Source organism: Scyliorhinus torazame, chromosome 5, assembly GCF_047496885.1.
Source record: "Scyliorhinus torazame isolate Kashiwa2021f chromosome 5, sScyTor2.1, whole genome shotgun sequence".
In the NCBI taxonomy this organism is placed as follows: domain Eukaryota; kingdom Metazoa; phylum Chordata; class Chondrichthyes; order Carcharhiniformes; family Scyliorhinidae; genus Scyliorhinus; species Scyliorhinus torazame.
Window position 1 is genome coordinate 83,198,329 of NC_092711.1, and position 25,811 is coordinate 83,224,139.

At 47.1% G+C, this 25,811-nt stretch overlaps 1 protein-coding gene, 1 long non-coding RNA gene and 1 gene segment (V, D, J or C); 2 read left to right on the forward strand and 1 right to left on the reverse strand.

Annotated features, from left to right (window-relative positions):
* Positions 1–25,811, forward strand: part of LOC140418681 (uncharacterized) — a 403,178-nt gene that overhangs the window by 351,190 nt on the left and 26,177 nt on the right. The gene's annotated exons all lie outside the window — the stretch shown is intronic.
* On the forward strand, positions 654–24,420 carry LOC140418675 (Ig heavy chain C region, membrane-bound form-like). The segment is given in 7 exon segments: positions 654–755; positions 16,789–17,088; positions 17,288–17,599; positions 18,424–18,732; positions 20,207–20,536; positions 24,129–24,256; positions 24,397–24,420. Coding segments are annotated over 7 exon segments (1,431 nt in total).
* LOC140418695 (uncharacterized) overlaps positions 22,537–25,811 on the reverse strand; it is a 30,430-nt gene continuing 27,155 nt past the window's right edge. The window contains exon 3 of the long non-coding RNA XR_011945243.1: positions 22,537–24,454. This is a non-coding gene — a long non-coding RNA (uncharacterized lncRNA). The remainder of the gene's footprint in view (positions 24,455–25,811) is intronic.

The following is a 25,811-nucleotide window of genomic DNA, read 5'->3' on the forward strand; positions in this document are numbered from 1 at the left end:
TGATCAGGGCCCCAGCAGGATTGTCAACTTAAATGAGGCTTAAATAAAACACAATATTAGTTTGTAAAAAGGTATAAAAATCTTCCACTTTATCATTGTTGACCTACACGCTAAATGTGCCCAGAAGGTTTAAAAGTGTTCCGATCCTCTTTATAAATGTAATGACCAGGACAAGCTGAAATAACTCACAGATTCGCTCTTGGAAGAGACAGAGTTAGTTTTTTGAACGCGCAGTGAAATTAAATCTCTGTATTTTACAGTTAACAGTCTGCCGCAGTATTTGACACGCTGGGTCTCACTGTGATAACTGGATCACAGCAGTTACTGTCAATACAAAAAGCCCCTCAGCACCAATTAACTGAGGCTGGGTCAGTGATCGCTTTTACAATCCAACTTTATTCACAGTGAAGTATTATTCATGTCCAGCACTGACAAAATGACAATAATTAATATGGAAATCTGTGATAATTCTTCACTCATTAGTTAGTGATTTCAAGAACATGATAATGTGTTACTCTGAAATATAAAACATTAGGGTCATTTCTGAACAGCAAGCGATCTCCACAAATGCAATTCTAATTTACTGAAAATTCATTACAAGTTTACTTTGCCGCTGGGTTGTGAATATTTAAAATAATGCTGGATTTCTGTCTATTTTGTGCAGGTGCGGTTATTGTACGGAGCTGCCCAGGGAATGTGACACTGTGACGCTATGGACTACTGGGGACAAGGCACCATGGTGACGGTGACTGCAGGTAAGAACCATTCCATTATTTATGAACTGTTTTACTTGAGTCTTTATTTTATTTATTTATTTCTATTTTAACTATGCATTCGTTCACTGAATTGCGGGTTTGCTGGATTCTGTATTGAGATTTTGTTGCAATGTTTCATGTGATTCTGCTGAAAAATGAATTATTCTGCCTCTTGACAAAAGGTGCTGCTGAGGGATTCAGTCCCTGCATGTTATGATTTGATGTTTATTTGCTGAGGATACTGTGGCCGGGTTACTTTAAATACCTAACGCCTGTTAAACAGTTTGGTATTTCTGCAATGTTTAATCTCGGTGACACCTGGTGGCTGCAGATTTTACCGCCTCCTGCACAAGTGTTAGAAATCTACCCAATATTCACAAAATATGCTGAAGTATCTGTGTCAATTTATTGAACACTTCCCGCATATTGACAATGCTGATGATATTCTTCCATATTTCTGTTTGTTTTAATTGTTCATTCACTTGCTGAAAGGCGGATTTGGTGGGTTCTAGATATACTTTTCTTGAAATGCTGTTTGATTCTATTGAAAGTGTTTGAAGAATTGAGCTGGTTCTCCATGAGACGAGTTTCAGCCCCTCGGTGATGTAATTTGGTGTTTTCTGCTGAGGAGATTGTGTCTGGGTGATTTTGAATGAGTAAAGTTTGTGAAACGGTTCTGGCGTTTCTATACTCTTTAAACTCGGTGATATTGAGCGTTTCCATGTTTTGTAATTGAATGAAAATAAGACTCGTGTTTGAAACTGCTTGGCACACGATTGTGGGTGGACAACGGTCAGGATTTTAGAGTTTTTTAAAAGTGATGATTGCAGATTAAACTAAGCCACAGTTTAAAATGCTCTTTCCGAACATAATTTGTTCCTGCAATCACAGCCTGACTTTTCTTCAATGTTCCATCTTGGTGGGATTGATGGATGCAGCTTTTATCTCTCCTGTCAACTGTTGAAATGCGTTTGAAATATGGTCCAACATGAATAAAATATGGTAAAGTTTCAAAAATATTTTGGACATACCCCACCTGCTCACAGTGATATTACTGTTGTTCTGTATTTCTATTTAGTTTGATAATTCATACATTTGGTGCCGAACTGATTTGCTGGATTCGATATTCAGATGTTTTTGAAATGTTACGTTTGATTCTGTTGAATGTAGAATTGAGCTGCTTCTCAATGAAACGGGTTCAGTCCTCACGATGAGTTTTGGTGTTTTGCTGCTGAGGAGATGGTGTGTCTGGGTGACTTTGAATAAGTACAATTTGTGAAGCGGTTTTCTGTTTCTACGTTGTCTCTGCATTGTTCAAACTGGGTGACATTGAGCAGTTACACGTTTTCTGGTTAAATGTAAAAAGGTTTGCGCGTTTGAATCTCCTTGAAACACAATTGTGGGGAGTAAACGTGGCCGGTTTCGAAAATAAAGAAAGGAATTAAAGATTTGATTGACATTTTTAAATTTTACCTAATGATTACTGATTAAACTAAACCATGGCGTCATTAAGAACGCAATTCGTTACTGCAGTCTGAAACTATTTAATTAAAACGTTTTCAAATTCGTGAGTAAAATTAATATAACTTAAACAATTATAATGCGGTATTATCACCATATTATCCAAATATGTTTCCATATTAATATCATTAATCATCAATCTCCTTCCACAATTCTGCTGTGCTTTGCACACCATCAGCATGACCGGAAAAGTTTGTAGGCTGGGAATATTTTGTGATTATTTATGAAACTGTTTTAATAATAACATACTGATTCTACAGCACTGTTCAATTACACAAGATATATTTGAATTAATTTTTATTTCTCTGATTACGTTTGCAGTTACTTAAATAGGAGTTTTATATTGCAGTTTGGCAATTTATGTATCCGGTTATAGTATTATTTATGTGCAGCAGCAAGAATATTAATTATTTCTTCAACGTCATTTGTAGTTGTCTCTGACCTAATCATAAAGAGTTTTCTCAGAGGTGGAAGTCGCTGACAGTGCAGGAATTGTTCTTATGATTTTATCTGAATTGTAGGAATGTCCAGACTGCACAGTGCTGGAGCTTGACAAGTAAAAGCTTGAAATTCAAAGAGATTAATTTAATTACAAAAAGAGAATATTAGCTTTGCAAAAAATAATAACATCCTGTCTCGCAGAGCTGTGCTGTACACAATATAACATTATTGAAATAAAACAAATTATACAATCGAAGAATAGATTATATCTGAGCCTCAAGCTTATTTCTTCTTAACTCGTAAATTGAACAAAAACATTTCTCCATCATTTTCTAGATATTACACATGTCTGAATTATTCCATCCGATAATTTGAAGTTTAATATTTAATTAAATCCAAATATTTATCAAATTTCAGGCAGGAGCAGGTTTTGAATTACAGAGAACCATGTTTTATTATTTATATTATGAGTACAAATCAGCTGACAGGTCAACTAATTGACAATTGGCAATAACTTGCAATGCGACTTTAGTACTAACTAATTCAACATAAATTAACTGCTACAATTGAGTAGCATACTGGCGTGTTATATCAAAGCTATTGGAGAATGTTTAATTGCCCTGAAAATAATTTAGAAAACAATACATTTATTTGCTCCGGTTGAATAGGTGGCCCGCCTCCATTGTTTTGTTGATTGTATTTAATTAAGACATTGGATCAAATCGGGTAATCAGTTTCCAATGTGAATGTTTCCTGGTTTGTTTATTTCTTATCAAACACTGGATCCCTGTCACAGACATTAAACTCCCCTCAATCTGTTCTATTTAATGTGTTCATTCTCAGTGAAAATACATTCTGCCCAGTTCAGACAGGAGAAATAGCTGAAAGGCGAAGGGAGTTTGAAATTTATATCAGTTTAATTTCACAGTGGTTATTAATTTCATTTGTCGTAAGTTGACCATTTATCAATTAGAATCAAGCAGTTTGAATGATTCGATCCCCTGTGTTTCAGAGTGAAATTTGACACACTAGGTACACTCTCATCCGCACACTGTTTCTCCCTCACACACTCCCTCTCTCCCAGAAACCCGGACTATTCCTCAAACACACAGACACTCTCTCTCACAGACACTCTCACATCCACGATAGCTCTTCAAAAACACACAGTCTCTCTCACACACATACTCGGTCACACACGCATTGCCTCACACACTCATTCTCTTACATACTCTCTGTCTCCAACTTTCTCTCTCTCCAACTCTCCCTCACACACCAACAGACTGTCACTCGCTCTCTCACAGACACAGGCACATTATCCCTCTCTCTCTTTCAGACAATCTCCCTCTCTCACACTCTCACACACACTCTCTCTTACACGTTTTACCAATCTCACTCACATACACAATCATTCACAGACACACACTCTCGCGCACATGCACTCTCGCACACATTATCTCTTGCACACACGCTCGTTCACAAACATGCCCTGTCACACACATCTCTCCAACACAAAAACGCTCTCTCACATACAGGCTCTCTCACACATCCGTTCTCTCACACATACACTCTCTCACACATACACTCTCTCTGACATGCATGGTCTCTTGCAGGCATGCTCTCTCACACACATGCTCTCACACACACGCTCTCTCGCACACACACAGCCTCTCGCTCACACATGCTCTCTTGTACTCCTGCTCTCTCACACATATATCCTCTCTTGCATACATGCTCTCTCATACACATGCGCTCTGATACTCACACTCTCTCGCACATTCACTCACTTGCTCACTCACACTCATGCTCGTTTACACACATGCTCTCTCACACACATGCTTTCTCACACACTTGCTCTGTTGCACACATGCTCTCACACCCATGTACTCTCCCACACATGCTTTCTCACGCACACTCTCTCAATCACATATCTCTCACATTCACGCTCTCTTGCACACACGCTCCCTGACACACATGCCCTCTCACTCACATGTTCTCTCATACACTTGCTCTCTCACATACACACTCTCTCATACACTCACTCTCGACACTCATGCTCACACACACACACACTCTGACACACACGCTCACACCCACACACTCTCTCTCATTCTCTCTTGCACACACGCACTCTGACACACCTCATGGTCTCTCTCGTACTCATGATTTCTCGCACACATGCTCTCTCACACATGCTGTCTCGCAGTGATGCTCTCTCACACATATGTTCTTTTGCACACATGCTGTCTCATGCACACGTTCTCTCACACACATGCTCTCTCACACATATGCTCTCTTGCACACATGCTCTCTCACACATATGGTCTGTTACACACTCACACACACGTGTTCTCACACACATGATCTCTCGCACACATGCTCTCACATACATGCTGTCTCACTCACATGCTTTGGTGCATACATGCTCTCTCACACACATGCTCTCTTGTGAAAGCACTCTTTCACTCACATGCTGTCTCACACACACAATTTTGCACATGCAGTCTCTCTCCTGTGCACACTATTTTGCTCCCTCACACACACAGATATCCTGTCGCTCGCAGAAATACACACAATCGCGCTCTCACACACAGATATTCTCTCACACACAGATACTCTCGCACACAGATACTCTCTCGCACACACACACTCACACGTGTACTCTCTCTCTCCCACTCTCTTGATCCATCTCTCGCAGAAACAATCACACGCATGCATGCAGACACATGCATACACACAGTCACGGGCTCTCACATACCCAAATTCTCCCTCACACACACACACACACACACACACACACTCTGACACGCACACACTTTCAGATACACAGGTGAGAGCGACTGAACTAACATCAATAATAATAATCATTATTATTGTCACAAGTAGGCCTACATTAACACTGCAATGAAGTTACTGTGAAAAGCCCCCAGTCACCACACTCTGGCGCCTGTTCGGGTACACAGAGGGAGAATTCGGAATATCCAAACCACCTAACAGGTCGATTTTCGGGACTTGTGGGAGGAAACCGGATCACTCGGAGAAAACCCACCCAGACTCCGGGGAGAACGTGCAGACTCCGCACAGGCAATGACCCAAGTGGGAATCGAACCCGGGTCCCTGGTGCTGTGAAGCAACAGGGTTAACCACTGTGCTGCCGTGCCGCCAAATCAAGGCAGCATTGAAACGTGAGACCTCAAGCAGCCCAACCAAAGAATGAATGGATGGGAATCAGGGGAAGAATCTCCGCTGGTTGGAGTCACAACCAGCACCAAGGTGGATGGATTCCATTGCTGGAGGCCAATCAGCTCAGTTCTAGGACATCACTGCGAGACTTCTTCAGGGCAGTGTCCGAGGTCCAACCGTCTTCAGCTTGTTCATCAATGACCTTCTTTCCATCATCAGGTCTGAACAGGGGTTGATGGCAGATGATTGCACCATGCTCAGCACAATTTGCAACTGTGCAGTCACTAAATAAACATGTAAATAAAGCAACATGGAGGCTCTATCCGGTTCTGGCTGACAAGTGGTAAGTAACAGTCAAGTCACCCAATTGAAGGCAATGCTCACCTCCAGTAAGAACGGATCTAACCACCGCCCCTTAACATTCACTGGCATTACCATCAGTGAATCCTCACTAACAACCTCCTGGTGCTTAACATGGACCAGAAAGTGATCTGGGCGAGTCATAGAAATTTTGAGGCCAGAAGAACAGATCAAAGGTGAAAAACCCATCTTCTGACTCCCCAAAGCCTGTCGACTGTCTAAAGATCCGCTGCAGAAGCTCATCGTGTCTCCGTAGGCAGCATCATCCAAACCGTTGACAGCGGCCATTTGGACAAGGACAATAGACACATGGGAACATCACCAACTGGAAGGTCCCCTCCTCACCATTCACCATCATGACTATGTAATATATCTCCGTTCCTGCACTGCCGCTGGTTCAACATCATGTATCGGACTCGGGGAAACACCACATGGACTGCAACGGTTAAAGAAGGAAGCTCAGCACCTTCTCAACGTCAATGAGGGATGGAAGATAAATGCAGGCCGAGCCTACATCACAAGAATGAATAAACACAACACACTGTCTCTGACACAATATGACAAGACTTTTACGGGCACAAAAATCCCATTTGCAAAATGAAAATCCGTTAAGTCGCAGGAATGTTCATTGTCCCAGTTCTAAATTGTTTTCTCACTCAACTTTTTTCAGCACCACGCACTCACCCACTCTAACACATCAACCCTAAATCACACATCCCCACTCACTCATCCTCTTTCAGCAAAGTGCATTCACCCACTCTAACACATCAAGCCTCACTCACACACGCTCACTCACCCTTTCACACACACACCCTCATTCACACACCCTCACTCACACAACCTTACTCACACGCCCTCACTTACACCCTCATTCGCACACCCTCACTCACACGCCCTCACTCACACACCCTCAATCATACACCCTCACACACACACCCTCACACACACACACACCCTCACTCACACACCCTCACTCACACACCCTCATTCACACACACTCACTCGCACACCCTCTCACACACCCCCTCTCACACACACCGTCACTCACACACCCTCACTCACACACCCTCACTCATACACCCGCAGTCACACACACCCTCATACACCCTCACTAACCCACCCTCTCACACACACATTCACACACACACCGTCTCACACCCTCACTCACACACACTCTCACACACCCTCACTCACATACCCTCTCACACAACCTCACTCACACACCCTCTCACACACAGACTCACACAACCTCACTCGCACGCCCTCACTTACACCCTCATTCACACGCCCTCACTCACACACCCTCACTCACACACCCTCACTCACACACCCTCACTCACACACCCTCACTCACACAACCTCACTCACACAACCTCACTCACACAACCTCACTCACACACACACCCTCACACAACCTCACACACACACCCTCACTCACAAACCCTCGCTCACACACCCTCACTCACACACCCTCATACACCCACACTCACATACCCTCACTCGCACACCCTCACTCGCACACCCTCTCTCACACACCCTCTCTCACACACACCGTCACTCACACACCCTCACTCTCATACCCTCACTCACACACCCTCTCACACACCCTCACTTACACATCCTCTCACACACCCTCACTCACACACCCTCACTCACACACCCTCACTCACACACCCTCTCACACACACAAACTCACACACCCTCTTACACACCCTCTCACACACACACACACTCACAGCTCCCACTCTCCCACCCAGACACACCCTCACTCACCCACCCACATTCATTCGCCCTCACTCATACACCCTCACTCACACACCCTCACTCACACACCCTCATACACCCACACTCACACACCCTCACTCACACACCCTTACTCACACACCCTCACTCACACACCCTCTCACACACACCGTCACTCACACACCGTCACTCTCATACCCTCACTCACACAACCCTCACTCTCTCATCCTCACTCACACGCCAAACTTACACCCTCATTCACACGCCCTCACTCACACACCCTCGCGCACACACCTTCACTCACACACGTTCACTCACACACCCTCACTCAAACAACCTCACTCAAACAACCTCACTCACACACCCTCACACACACACCCTCACACACACACCCTCATTCACACACCACCTCATTCACACACCCTCACTCACATACCCTCACTCACATACCTTCACTCACCCACCCACACTCACACACCCTCAAACACACGCCCTCACTCACACACCCTCACTCACACAACCTCACTCTCACACCCTCATTCACACACATTCACTCACACACCGCAACTCACACACCCTCACTCTCATACCCTCACTCACACACCCTCACTCACACACCCTCACTCACACACCCTCACTCACACACCCTCTCACACACCCTCTCACACACACACTCTCATAGATCTCACTCACTCAACCACCCACATTCATTCACCCTCACTCACACACCCTCACTCACACACCCTCACTCACACACCCTCACTCACACACCATCACTCTCATGCCCTCACTCACACAACCCTCACTCACACAACCTCACTCACACGCCCTCACTTACACCCTCACTCACACACCATCACTCACACGCCCTCACTCACACACCCTTGCATATACACCCTCACTCAAACCCTCACTCACACACACTCACACACCCTCACAAACACACCCTCACTCACACCCTCACTCACACACTCTCAATCACACACCCTCACTCACACCCTCACTCACACACCCTCACTCTCACACCCTCACTCACACACTCTCAATCACACACCCTCACTCACACACCCTCACTCACACAACCTGACTCACACACCCTCACTCACACACCCTCAATCATACACCCTCACTCACACACCCTCACACACACACCCTCACACACACACCCTCACTCTCACAACCTCACTCATACACCCTCATTCACACACCGTCACTAACACACCCTCACTCACACACCCTCACTCACACACCCTCACTCACACACCCTCACTCACACACCCTCACTCACACACCCTCACACACACCCTCACTCATACACCTGCAGTCACACACGTCCTCATACACCCTCACTAACCCGCACTTTCACACACACATTCACACACACCGTCTCACTCCCCCACTCACACACACTCGCTCACATACCCTCTCACACAACCTCACTCACACACCCTCTCACACACGCTCTCACACACAGACTCACACAACCTCTCTCACACGCCCTCACTCACACCCTCACTCATACACCCTCTCACACACACCCTCATACACCCTCACTCACACACCCTCACTCACACACCCTCACTCACACACCCTCATTCACCCTCACTCACATACCCTCCCTCACAGACACACCCTCACTCACACACCCTCACTCACACCCTCACTCACACACCTTCATACACCCTCACTCACACACCCTCACTCACACGCCCTCACTCACACACCCTCACTCACACACCCTCACTCACACACCCTCACTCACACGCCCTCACTCACCCACCCTCACTCACACACCCTCACTCACACAACCTCACTCACACACCCTCACTCACACACACTCACTCACACACCCTCACTCACACACCCTCGCGCGCACACCCTCACTCAAACAACCTCACTCAAACAACCTCACTCAAACAACCTCACTCACACACCCTCACACACACACCCTCACATACACACCCTCATTCACACACCACCTCATTCACACACCCTCACTCACATACCCTCACTCACATACCTTCACTCACCCACCCTCAAACACACGCCCTCACTCACACACCCTCACTCACACACCCTCACTCACACAACCTCACTCACACACCCTCATTCACACACATTCACTCACACACCGTCACTCACACACCCTCACTCTCATACCCTCACTCACACACCCTCACTCACACACCCTCACTCACACACCCTCACTCACACACCCTCACTCACACACCCTCTCACACACCCTCTCACACACACACTCTCATAGATCTCACTCACTCAACCACCCACATTCATTCACCCTCACTCAAAGTCTCACTCACACACCCTCACTCACACACCCTCACTCACACACCATCACTCTCATGCCCTCACTCACACAACCCTCACTCACACAACCTCACTCACACGCCCTCACTTACACCCTCATTCACACACCATCACTCACACGCCCTCACTCACACACCCTTGCATATACACCCTCACTCAAACCCTCACTCACACACACTCACACACCATCACAAACACACCCTCACTCACACCCTCACTCACACACTCTCAATCACACACCCTCGCACACACACCCTCACTCACACACCCTCACTCACACACCCTCAATCATACACCCTCACTCACACACCCTCACACACACACCCTCACACACACACCCTCACACACATACCCTCACTCTCACAACCTCACTCATACACCCTCATTCACACACCGTCACTAACACACCCTCACTCACACACCCTCACTCACACACCCTCACACACCCTCACTCACACACCCTCATTCACACACCCTCACTCACACACCCTCACACACACACCCTCACACACACCCTCACTCATACACCTGCAGTCATACACGTCCTCAAAAACCCTTACTAACCCACACTTTCACACACACATTCACACACACCGTCTCACTCCCTCACTCTCACACCCTCACTCATACACCCTCTCACACACACCCTCATACACCCTCACTCACACACCCTCACTCACACACCCTCACTCACACACCCTCATTCACCCTCACTCACATACCCTCCCTCACACACACACCCTCACTCACACACCCTCACTCACACCCTCACTCACACACCTTCATACACCCTCACTCACACACCCTCACTCACACACCCTCACTCACACGCCCTCACTCACACACCCTCACTCACACGCCCTCACTCACCCACCCTCACTCACACACCCTCACTCACACACCCTCACTCACACACACTCACTCACACACCCTCGCGCGCGCACACCCTCACTCACACACCTTCACTCACACACCTTCACTCACACACCCTCACTCAAACAACCTCACTCAAACAACCTCACTCAAACAACCTCACTCACACACCCTCACACACACACCCTCACACACACACCCTCATTCACACACCACCTCATTCACACACCCTCACTCACATTCCCTCACTCACATACCTTCACTCACCCACCCTCAAACACACGCCCTCACTCACACACCCTCACTCACACAACCTCACTCACACACCCTCATTCACACACATTCACTCACACACCGTCACTCACACACCCTCACTCTCATACCCTCACTCTCACACCCTCACTCACACACCCTCACTCACACACCCTCACTCACACACCCTCACTCACACACCCTCACTCACACACCCTCTCACACACCCTCTCACACACACACTCTCATAGATCTCACTCACTCAACCACCCACATTCATTCACCCTCACTCACACACCCTCACTCACACACCCTCACTCACACACCCTCACTCACACACCATCACTCTCATGCCCTCACTCACACAACCCTCACTCACACAACCTCACTCACACGCCCTCACTTACACCCTCATTCACACACCATCACTCACACGCCCTCACTCACACACCCTTGCATATACACCCTCACTCAAACCCTCACTCACACACACTCACACACCCTCACAAACACACCCTCACTCACACCCTCACTCACACACTCTCAATCACACACCCTCGCACACACACCCTCACTCACACACCGTCACTCACACACCCTCAATCATACACCCTCACTCACACACCCTCACACACACACCCTCACACACCCTCACTCACACACGCTCATTCACACACCCTCACTCACACACCCTCACACACACACCCTCACACACACCCTCACTCATACACCTGCAGTCACACACGTCCTCATACACCCTCACTAACCCACACTTTCACACACACAGTCACACACACCGTCTCACTCCCTCACTCACACACCCTCGCTCACATACCCTCTCACACAACCTCACTCACACAACCTCTCTCACACGCCCTCACTCACACCCTCACTCATACACCCTCTCACACACACCCTCATACACCCTCACTCACACACCCTCACTCACACGCCCTCACTCACACACCCTCATTCACCCTCACTCACATACCCTCCCTCACACACACACCCTCACTCACACACCCTCACTCACACACCTTCATACACCCTCACTCACACACCCTCACTCACACACCCTCACTCACACACCCTCACTCACACGCCCTCACTCACACACCCTCACTCACACACCCTCACTTACACACACTCACTCTCACACCCTCACTCACACACCCTCACTCACCCACCCTCACTCACCCACCCTCTCACACACAGATTCACACACACACCGTCTCACACCCTCACTCACACACCATCACTCTCACACCCTCATTCACACCCTCACTCACACACCCTCACTCACACACACATTCACACACACACACATTCACACACACACCCTCACTCACATACCCTCACTCACACACCCTAACTCACACACCCTCACCCACACACCCTCACTCACACACCATCACTCACACACCCTCACTCACACGCCCTCACTCACAAACCCTCATTCACCCTCACTCACATACCCTCCCTCACACACACACCCTCACTCACACACCCTCACTCACACACCCTCACTCACACACCTTCATACACCCTCACTCACACACCCTCACTCAGACACCCTCACTCACACGCCCTCACTCACACACCCTCACTCACCCACCCTCACTCTCACACCCTCACTCACACACACTCACTCACACACCCTCACTCACACACCCTCACTCACCCACCCTCACTCACCCACCCTCACTCACCCACCCTCTCACACACACATTCACACACACACCGTCTCACACCCTCACTCACACACCATCACTCTCACACCCTCATTCACACCCTCACTCACACACCCTCACTCACACACACATTCACACACACACACATTCACACACACACCCTCACTCACACACCCTCACTCACACACCCTCACTCACACACCCTCACCCACACACCCTCACCCACACACCGTCACTCACACACCATCACTCACACACCCTCACTCACACGCCCTCACTCACACGCCCTCACTCACACGCCCTCACTCACACACCCTCACTCACACACCCTCTCACAGACACATTCACACACACACCGTCTCACACCCTCACTCTCACACCCTCATTCTCACTCTCACTCACACACGCTCACTCACACACCCTCACTCACACACCCTCACTCACACACCCTCACTCACACACCCTCACTCACACACCCACACTCACACACCCTCACTCACACACCCTCACTCACACACCCTCACACACACACCCTCACTCACACACCCTCCCTCACACACCCTCACTCACACCCTCACTCACACCCTCACTCACACACCCTCACACACACACCCTCACTCACACACACTCACTCACACACCCTCCCTCACACACCCTCAATCATACACCCTCACTCACACACCCTCACTCACACACCCTCACTCACACACCCTCACTCACACACCCTCACTCACACACCCTCACTCACCCACCCTCACTCACCCACCCTCACTCACACACCCTCACTCACACACCCTCACTCACACACCCTCACTCACACACCCTCACTCACACACCCTCAATTACACTCACTCACTCACACACCCTCACTCACACACCCTCACTCACCCACCCTCACTGACCCACCCTCACTCACACACCCTCACTCACACACCCTCACTCACACACCCTCACTCACACACCCTCACTCACACACCCTCACTCACACACCCTCACTCACACACCCTCACTCACTCACCATCACTCACACACCCTCACTCACACACCCTCACTCACACACCCTCACTCACACACCCTCACTCACACACCCTCACTCACACACCCTCACTCACACACCCTCACTCACACACCCTCACTCACACACCCTCACTCACACACCCTCACTCACACACCCTCACTCACACACCCTCACTAACACACCCACACTCACATACCCTCACTCACACACCCGCACTCACTCACCCTCACTCACACACCCTCACTCACACACCCTCACTCACACACCCTCACTCACCCACCCTCACTCACCCACCCTCACTCACCCACCCTCACTCACACCCTCACTCACACACCCTCACTCACACACCCTCACTCACACACCCTCACTCACACACCCTCACTCACACACCCTCACTCACACTCACTCACTCACACACCCTCACTCACACACCCTCACTCGCACACCCTCTCACACACCCTCACTCACACACCCTCACTCACACACCCTCACTCACACACCCTCACTCACACACCCTCACTCGCAAAGCCTCACTCGCACAGCCTCACTCGCACACCCTCACTCGCACACCCTCTCGCACACCCTCTCGCACACCCTCACTCACACACCCTGACTCACACACCCTGACTCACACACCCTGACTCACACACCCTCACTCACACCCCCTCACTCACACACCCTAACTCACTCACCCTCACTCACACACCCTCACTCACTCACCCTCACTCACATATACCCTCACTCACTCACCCTCACTCACACACCCTCACTCACACACCCTCACTCACACACCCTCGTCCACACACCCTCACTCACTCACACACCCTCACTCACTCACACAACCTCACTCACACACCCTCACTCACACACCCTCACTCACACACCCTCACTCACACACCCTCACTCACACACCCTCACTCACACAGCTCACTCACTGACCCTCACTCACACACACCCTCACTGGACTGTGACGTGCGCAGCTCAGTTAGCTGGATTGTGACGTACGCAGCTCAGTTATCTGGATTGTGACGTACGCAGCTCAGTTATCTGGATTGTGACGTACACAGCTCAGTTAGCTGGATTGTGACATACACAGCTCAGTTTGCTGGATTGTGACATACACATCTCAGTTAGCTGGATTGTGACGTCCACAGATCAGTTAGCTGGATTGTGACGTACGCAGCTCAGTAGCTGGATTGTGACGTACGCAGCTCAGTGAGCTGGATTGTGACGTACACAGCACAGTTAGCTGGATTGTGACGTACACAGCTCAGTTAGCTGGATTGTGACGTACACAGCTCAGTTAGCTGGATTGTGAAGTACACAGCTCTGTTAGCTGGATTGTGACGTACACAGCTCAGTTAGCTGGATTGTGATGTACACAGCTCAGTTAGCTGGATTGTGACGTACACAGCTCAGTTAGCTGGATTGTGATGTACACAGCTCAGTTAGCTGGATTGTGACGTACACAGCTCAGTTAGCTGGATTGTGACGTACACAGCTCAGTTAGCTGGATTGTGACGTACACAGCTCAGTGAGCTGGATTGTGACGTACACAGCTCAGTTAGCTGGATTGTGATGTACACAACTCAGTTAGCTGGATTGTGACGTACACAGCTCAGTGAGCTGGATTGTGACGTACACAGCTCAGTTAGCTGGATTGTGACGTACCCAGCTCAGTTAGCTGGATTGTGAAATACACAGCTCTGCTAGCTGGATTGTGACGTACACAGCTCAGTTAGCTGGATTGTGATGTACACAGCTCAGTTAGCTGGATTGTCATGTACACAGCTCAGTTAGCTGGATTGTGACGTACACAGCTCAGTTCGCTGGATTGTGACATACACATCTCAGTTAGCTGGATTGTGACGTCCACAGCTCAGTTAGCTGGATTGTGACGTACTCAGCTCAGTTAGCTGGATTGTGACGTACACAGCTCAGTGAGCTGGATTGTGACGTCCACGGCTCAGTTAACTGAATTGTGACGTACACAGCTCAGCTAGCTGGATTTTGACGTACACAGCTCAGTTAGCTGGATTGTGACGTACACAGCTCAGTTTGCTGGATTGTGACGTCCACAGCTCAGTTAGCTGGATTGTGACGTACGCAGCTCAGTTAGCTGGATTGTGACGTATACAACTCAGTTAGCTGGACGGCTGGTTTGTGATGAAGAGCAATCCCAACAGCGCGGATTCAATTGTTGTACCGGCTGAGGATATTCATAAAGATTTAACCCTCAGGTTAAATCACCACCAGTCAGCTCTCAGAAGGAAAGGGCAGTCCCCGGGACTATGGCAACATTTCTATTTTATTTTACATGGTGGCTGAAATAATGGGGGAAACTCTCTGCTCCTCTCCTTCAATCCAATGACAGTTACATCATTCAGGCGGCATCAAATGTTATTTTTTTGTATGTGTTAGAAACGGAGAAAGGGATGCGAGTTTCTAATGAGGCGGCAAAGAGATGGTGATTCTCAAATCATAGAACTAATAGACGCTGAAATATGGATGTAACAGTTAATGAAAACATGTTAGGTTAAATGCATCGTCACATTTTGATGTGCTTGGTAACTTATAGATCACAAATAACAGAGTCTAACTTGTTGAATGGGCCATTCTTTCCCAGCAACACCGTCTCCACCCACTCTCTACAGCCTGGTCTCCTCCTGTCAGCAACACAACAATGACGGCTCCGTGACCTACGGCTGTTTGGCGATGGACTACTCCCCAGAAATCACCAGCCTTACCTGGAAGAAAGATGGGCAGCTGATCACCACTGGAGTTAAGAAATACCCGTCAGTGAGAAACAAGAAGGGAACCTACACCCTGAGCAGCCAGTTAACCATCACCGAGTCAGAGGGGGGATGCAGCAAAATCAGCTGTGAGGTTCGACACAGCGGCTCAGACAAGAGCATTGGAATTCCATGTAAGTTTTGTGGAATCTGTGAGAAACAGATGCTTTGATTACTTTATTTACATCTTTGGTGATTACACATTTATGGTTCTCTGCATAGTTCTGATTCCTGCGCGAAATAGTGACCACAGAGAAACTGTTAAAATATAATTCGTCATTTTATTCGTTACAACATCTTCTTCAAGAAATGTCTAACTTGTGTTTCTTGAAGGCCCTCCACCTGTCAACACTCCAAATGTTCTCCTCACCGTGAGTTCCAATGAAGAAATCTCAAGACAGAAATTTGCAACCATGGTCTGTTCAATCAACGATTTCCAGCCAAAGTCAATGACGGTAAAGTGGCTGAAGAATGGACAACCCATGGGTTCAGGATTTGTCACCTCGCCCCCCTGTGAAGTGAACGGGAACTTCTCGGCGAGCAGTCGGCTGACAGTCTCCGCTCGGGAATGGTTCAGCAAAGCCGTCTATACCTGCCTGGTCACTCATCAAGAGGTCACCCAAAGTCGCAACATCACCGCGTCTGGTAAGAGACTCAAACAGAGGAAACAATAAATCATCCTGCACTCTGATGTTAATCCAAATCAGGAATTTACTGAAGTTAGTGCAAAGCACAGAATAACTTCTAATTTACTGCCATGTCGTTTGTGTTTCATTCTGATGTAAGAGCTGCATGAGGGTTGCTAATCATTCACGATTTTATGAATATAGAAATAAATGTATCCGTATAATTTGAAGTCATTTAGTGAGTGAGGTGAATGAATGAAATTAAAATCGCTTCTTGTCACAAGTAGGCTTCAAATGAAGTTACTGTGAAAAGCCCCGAGTCGCCACATTCCGGCGCCTGTTCGGGGAGGCTGGTATGGGAATTGGATCCGCGCTGGTGGCCTGCCTTGGTCTGCTTTAAAAGCCAGCTATTTTGCCCTGTGCTAAACCAGCCCCTGGGGTACTTGATGCCAGCTTTATCCTGAGACAGCTGATTATATTTGAGTCAGTGGGTGTCTCAAACACTTAACTGATAACAGCTCCGGGGGAAAGTGTTGGAAAGTTCATCCAACCTATTTATGGATCAGCCGCCAGTACTTCGTTCCTGAGATCAGGAATGGAATATTTGTATTGGGAATGCTGAAATACTGATTCGTTAGAATGATATCGGGGCTGACTGTATTTCACAATGAGAATAGTTTTCACAAACCAAACTGGTTTTCCATTGCTTACAGAAGATTAAAGGCGATCTTTAGAGGTTGATGTTTCTAAGTTGATTTATTCCCATGTAGAGTTCAGGCTGAATCCTGCTGCCCTGATTCTGAAGATCAAACTTGGGTTAATTTCCACTTTTTTCATTCGCAGATCCTTCCGGTTGCACTGATGCCTCAGTAACAATACTGCCACCACCAATAGAACAGGTCTTATTGGAGGCGACTGTAACCTTAACCTGCGTCATTTCGAAGGCTCCTTATGGAGTCAACGTGTCCTGGAGTGAAGCGAAGAAGCCGCTGAAATCAGAGATTGCCGACCAGCCTGGGGCAGATACTGAAAGCGTGGTCAGCAAATTAAACATCTCGACACAAGCCTGGCTGAGTGGTGCTGTGTTTGACTGTGTGGCGAGCCATCAGGACCTGCCAACTCCTTTAAGAATTTCAATCCACAAAAAAATAGGTGGGTAGAGAGATTGGAGCAATAAGTGAGTCATTGTGTCTATTTCTAGTGTCAGTGCAGCGGTCAGTATTTAGCATTCAGGGTATTTATGGTCCATTCTGATTGGGAATTCCACTAACTAAATACTCTGGGCGTTTAGAGTTTAAGGGGGAAATTGATATGCAGATGATCGAACAATGAATTGAAAGCAGTGATATTGGGTTTAGATGGAGCGAGACCATAGACCACAAGACTTAGGAACAGACATAGGCCATTGGGCCCATCAACACCGGTCCAGCCGGCAGTGAGGTCATGACTGATCTGATGTGATAATCTTCAACTCCTCTTTCCCGACTTATCCCCATATCTCTTGACGCCTTTACTGATTTAAAATATTTCTCTCTCAACCTTGAACATATTGAACAACCCAGAATCTACTGCCCCCGGGTTAAATAATTCCACAGCTTCACTACTCTCTGAGAGAGGAAGTCCACCTCATCTCTTTGTTAAATGGGAGAACCCTCACTTTGTGATCCTGCGCTCTGGTCCTAGACGCTCCCACAGGGGAAAACAACCTCCCAGCGTCTATCCTAAGAAGCTCCCTGAAAATCTTTCATGTCTCGATTAGGTCGCCTTCATTCTTCTAAACTCCAATCAGTACAGCCCAGCCTACTTACCCTCTCCCCATAAGAAAATCCCTCCATACTCGCGATCAACCTCGTGATCCTTCTCTGGACTGCCTTCAAAACCAATCTGTCTTCCGTAGATAAGGGCACCGAGACTATTCAAAGTATACCAGGTGTCGACTAACTAGTGCCTTGTATAGTTTTAGCCAGACTTCCCCATGTTTATATTCTATTTCCTTTGAAATAAATGCCAACATTCAATTTGTCTCCATATTACCTGCAGAACTTGCTTTGTGTGGTTTCTGCACGAGGGCCCCCAATTCCCCCGTTACTTCAGCTTTATCCAGTCTTTCTCCATCTAAATTTGTTCGGCACTGATTTCGCCTTCACGAGGCCGCGCTGACTCTGTTGATTATATTGTGTATTTCTAAATGCTCAGCGATTGGATCCGTTATAATGGACTCTAACCGTTTCCCACTGACAGATGTTAAGGTCACTGGCCGATAATTACATGTTTTTGTCTCCCTCCCTTTTGAATAAGGGTGTTACATTGGCAGTTTCCCAATCCTTTGGGAGTAAGGTGGGATGAGCTTGGTGTGGAGCTTATACACCAGCACAGAACAGGCGGGCCGAATGGCCTGTTTCCCTGCTGTACACTTTCTGAAACTTTCGAATCCAATATCCGTAAATTCTCAGGGAAAAGGCTTGTGTCCGCCTCAGCTCCGAGCTGGGAAACCGGACAGATCCCAAAGTGGAAAATGGAAACCTTTAAAATCCAACACAAAACACATTTCTCTCACATCTAACCCGCGGTTCCAATGTCTCCCGAATTCCCCATTTTACTGACATCTATTGTACATCTTCTGCAGATCCCAATCCGCGGGAACCGTCCGTCTCTGTCCTCCTGCCCTCGGCTGAAGACGTCTCCGCTCAGAGATTCGTCTCCCTCAGCTGCTTAGTGAGAGGTTTCTCCCCCCGAGAGATCTTCGTCAAGTGGACCGTCAATGACAAGCCGGTGAATCCCGGGAACTACAAGAACACCGAGGTGATGGCGGAGAACGGCAATAGCTCCTTCTTCATGTACAGCCTGTTATCCATTGCAGCGGAGGAGTGGGCCAGCGGCGCTTCTTACTCCTGTGTGGTGGGACATGAAGCCATCCCCTTGAAGATCATCAACAGAACGGTTGATAAATCCAGCGGTAAACCCAGTTTTGTGAACATTTCCCTCGCTCTGATGGACACCGTTAATTCATGTCAATGAGAATCTATCAATTGCATTTCGAACTAAATTAAAAATAATAAAGTTTTTTTTCCTCTAATTGTGATTTAAATGCACAGCCGCTTAATTAATGGAGCTTCGACTTTGCTGATATTAGATCTGTTCAAGGAGACCAAGATTTCTACAGGTCTCAGCCCCAAGTCTGATACAACCAGAGCTCCGAGCTCAGATACACCCTGGGTCAGAGACAGAGTAAAATTCATTCATTGCAGTATTCACAAAATATATTCATTGACTTTCTTCTCGCTGAGGAGAAATCGGACAATTTCCCATTTCAGACAGACAAACACATCACATTTAGATCTCGGTGTTCCTGCTTCTCCCATTGCCCATCCCTTTAAAATTGATGTCAGCTTAAAATTGCTGCATCACACCCACTGGGAACTGAATTGAGAATCAAACAGAAACAAGGACCAACAATCGCCCATCACGGAGAGGGAAAAGAGAAATTGTTAATCCATTATATCTCCACCTCTCCTACAAAATCAGGAGGAGGGGCGTTAGTTAATCCACTGCCCCCCCCCCCCCCACCTCCCCAACAGAGACAGGAGGAGGGGCATTAGTTAATGCACTCAACTGCCACTTCCTCAAAAGAGAGAGGAAGGGGCATAAATTAATCCACTGCAACCACACTTCCCAAACAGAGAGGGGGAGGGGTTATAGTTAATCGACTGCACCCCCACTTCTCCAACAGAGAGTGGGGAATGGACGTTCGCTAATGCCCTGCACCCCAACTCCCTAACAAAGAGGAAGGGACTTAGTGAACCCACTATACCCCTCACTTCCACACCAAAGCATGGGGGCAGTAGTTAATCCAGTGTATCACCACGCCCCAACAAATAGTGGGGGAGGAGCATTAATTAACCCTGTACCCCCACTTTCCCACCAAAGAGCTGGGGCATTAGTTAATTCACTGTACAGCCGCTTCCAACAAAGAGAGTGGGAGGGCCTAAATAAATGCACTGTCCGCCCACTTCCCCAACAGAGAGAGGGGGATGGGCATTATAAACCCATTTTACCTCCACTTTCCCGACCAAAAGAGAAGGAATGTGATGAGTGAACTCTCTGTATCTCCACCTCCTCAGCAGGGGGAACCCAAAGAGAATTTGTTCAGCTGGCCAGAGAGGGAGAGACTATTAAATCACTATCCACCTACTCCCCAAGCAGGGAATTTGGGAGTGGATGTGTCTCTACACTAAGGATTCAGTTACTGACATTACAAGATGGCTTGTAGCTTACTGGCTGAAGATTTTAAAAGCCCATCATGCTAAATATGTTCTTAAACTATCTATTCACGCAACATATTTTTCTTTAGCACCCTTGTTCCTCTTATCCATATGCGACAACTGATTTCCCAAAATCCAAATCCAGATGGTGATTGAATTCTCCCTGGGTTTTCACTGTTCTCTCCTGAGGCACTTCCTTGTATTTTTGCATTCTGTCAATGATGTCAGCTTGCACCTCACAGAAAACACATTTATAAGCAGAAAGTTCAACATATTCCACATCGGTACCAATAATACCCACAACTGGCAAAGCTACAGGCAGCTGATACAAATACACAGACAGATAAAGACACAAACACTAAACATACATGCACACGTACACACACCCACAACCATATACATGAGCACACATAGACACAAACACACACATAGATGTACACATAGAAACACATGCATACATATACACACAAACAAACAAAAATTTACAAACATGCACATAAACACAAACAAGCACACGTTTATGTACACAAAGACACTCGTGTACACACACACACAAATCCACACACACAAGCCGGCATGCACAAACATCCACATGTCCACACAGACACACAAATATGCAAACACAAACATATAAAACCATACATGCAGACTGACCCAAGAATATGAAACACAACTGTAAGCAATAACATATACATAATAGTAAAAATAAAGTTTATTGTCACAAGAAGGCTTACATTAACACTGCAAGAGGTTACTGTGAAAAAACCCTAGTCGCCACACTCTTGGCGCCTGTTCGGGTACACAGAGGGAAAATTTTGAATGTCCAAATTACCTCACAAGCACATCTTTCGGGACTTGTGGGAAGAAACCGGAGCACCGGACGAAACCCACACGGACACAGGGAGAACGTGCAGACTCCGCACAGACAGTAACCCAAGCCAGGAATCGAACCTGGGACTCTGGCGCTGTGAAGCAACAGTGCTAACCACTGTGCTACCGCGCCGCCCGTAATCGCACAATTTCACAATGACAGAAATATTTCCATTAAAACAGAGACAATAATCCACATTAACACACTAATGGGCACATGTAGTTACATATTAACAGATTCGTACACACGCTCATACAAACACACATGAATACACATGGAGGCGTCAATACACAGCAATAGATATAAACAAACATCAACGCACAAATAGCACTGCTGCCTCACAGCGCCAGAAACCCGGGTTCAATTCCAGCCTCGGGTGATTGTCCGTGTTGAGTTTCCACATTCTCCCGTGTCCGTGTTTCCTCCGCGTGCTCCAGTTTCCTCCCACAGTCCAAAGATGTGCAGGTTAGGTGGATTAGCCACGCTATATCACCCCTTCGCGCCCAAAACGTTAGGTGGTGTTACGAGGTTCTGGGGATAGGCAGGGCGTGCACCGTTCTCCTCGGGAGGGTGTTCTTTCGGAGGGTCGGTGCAGACTCAATAGGCCGAATGGCCTCGTTCTCCACTGTAGGGATTATATGATGATGATTCTGTGATGAAATACGCGCATTGACACACACACACACAAACGCATTTATCCAGACACAAACATTAAGACACTGGCATGCATGTTGAACGCAAAAAGACACATTAACACATATATTACTAGACAGGAAAGTATAAACACATATTAACACAGGCAATAATATATAAACATAGATTTCAACACATACACATACAATATATCACTCATATATACACATTGACAGAAGACAAACAAAGTTCACACACAGGCGCTGACACACAAATACACAGACCAATACTCATTGACACGATGAACACACAGTGAACCTACACAGACATCTGGACACACAACAGGGGAGTAAATCAAAACACGGAATTTCGCATCGACACAGACACAAAAGCGAAGGAACAAACAGAAACGGCAGGCAATGGCGGCACGGTGGCATAGTGGTTAGCGCTGCTGCCTCACGCCACCATGGACCTGGGGTTGATCCCGCTCCTGGGTCCCTGTCCCAGTGGAGTTTTCACATTCTCCCCATGACCCGTGGGTCTCACCCCGACAACCCAAAGATGTGCAGGGTAGGTGGATTGGCCATGCTAAATTGCCCCTTAATTAGAAAAAAAAAGTTAAAGACATCAATTTCTGAGTGTCATGAACGCAACAGTAGATATGCAATGACAAATATATTAAAGAATGAATTAGCAGCTGGAGAAAATGAAACGAGAATATTAAAAATAAATCGTGGATTAATGAACAATCTGATTATACTTATTCGGCTCTATCTTCGTAGATACCACAGAACACACCTGGACTGAAGACGATGAGGATGATAACGGCAACATCTGGACAACCGCTTCCACATTCATCACCCTGTTCTTCCTGAGCATTTCCTACAGCGCTGCAGTCACTCTGGTGAAGGTGAGAAGATTCAATCCACTCACACTTCAAACTGACAGAAGCCGTTTCAAAAATCGCTAAATGTTTGATTGATTAAAAACTCTAACATCAATGTCCCAGATTATAAACATCTGCTTCATCATTCTCTCTCTCTTTTACAGATCAAGTGATCGGTTGACGTTCGGACGCTGTAGATTTTCCTCAGCTGTTTATTATGATCTGTGTGTGACACAAATACAATATTTCCTCTTGGTGACTCTAACAGTAAAATTCTCTCAGTTTATTATTCTGCATCTGTAACTGAGACAATCTTGGACAGTATTTCTGTTTCCCAGTTTGAAATGTACGAGATAATTTTGGCTGTAATGTAATTGTAGCTAATAATTTCCCTCAATATCATGTCTAAATAAAGTAACTTATCTCGTTCCTTACTCATAACTTTGGCCTTCCCTTTACATTGAGCTCCTGTTCTCTCTTTCTGGTGTCTGTTACAGTTGTACATACATTTGGCAGCTCAGAGGGCATGTGTTCTGTTCTCACTGTGACCCTCAATCGTTATGTTTCCTTTCGTCAACTTCAAAATAAACTTTTGTGTAATATTTTCTCTGAAATTTTAATAAATATTGAATGAAAAATGAAGAAAATAAGACTTGTCTGAATCCTTTCTCTCAGGCCAATCGGCACCGCTCCATTTCCCCGATTATCCAGTTTTCTCCCCTTTCCCAGACAGATATTTCTCACCAGTCCTGTCTGGGATGTGTCTGAACTCAAGGCCCCTCAGTGAAAGAGCCACTGCGCCACCAAGCGGTCCATCCGGGTAAACACATCTTCACCTTTGCCTTTTTCTGGTTAAACTCCAGCGACAGGATGATTGCACAGCTAAAGAATTCCACAGATTCACTGCGCTCTGAGAGAAGAAATGTCGCCTCATGTCTGTCTTAAATTTGAGACCCGTTACTTTGAGATTATGCCCTCTGGTCCTGGACTCTCCCACAAGAGGAAACATCCTCTCAGCATCTACCCTGTCAACCCCCCTGAGAATGCTTATGTCTCAAAAAGGTCACCTCTCATTCGTCTCAACTCCAATGAGTACAGGCCCAAACAACTCAACCTCTTCCAATCAGAAAATCTCTCCATATCCGGGACGAACCTTTAGTTAATTGGATTAGGCCAGTTTTCAGAGGCTAGATTCACAGTATAAAAGTGATCCACCGACAGTGCAGACTTTGTTTGCACTGAGTGCTGAATTTGGTGCATTTGAGTGCTATAGTGAGAGTTTGGTGACTGAGGGAGCTGGGGGAGGAGGGAGTAAGGTGCTCCTTTCATTTTGTTTCCTACATTTCCTCAAAGAGTGAGAAGGGAGCCAGGAGTTTACAGAGAGTGCAACTGACTGGGAGCAGAGTCGGAGGGCGGAGGTCCAGTTGGTCCACAGGGCAGCTATATTCTGTAAGGTAAGAGGGGATGGAGGCTAGGCCAGTTGCATGCTCCTCCTGTAGGATGTGGGTGGTGAGGGATACCACCAGTGTCCCCGCTGACTATACCTGTGGGAAATGCACCCAACTCCAGCTCCTTAGAG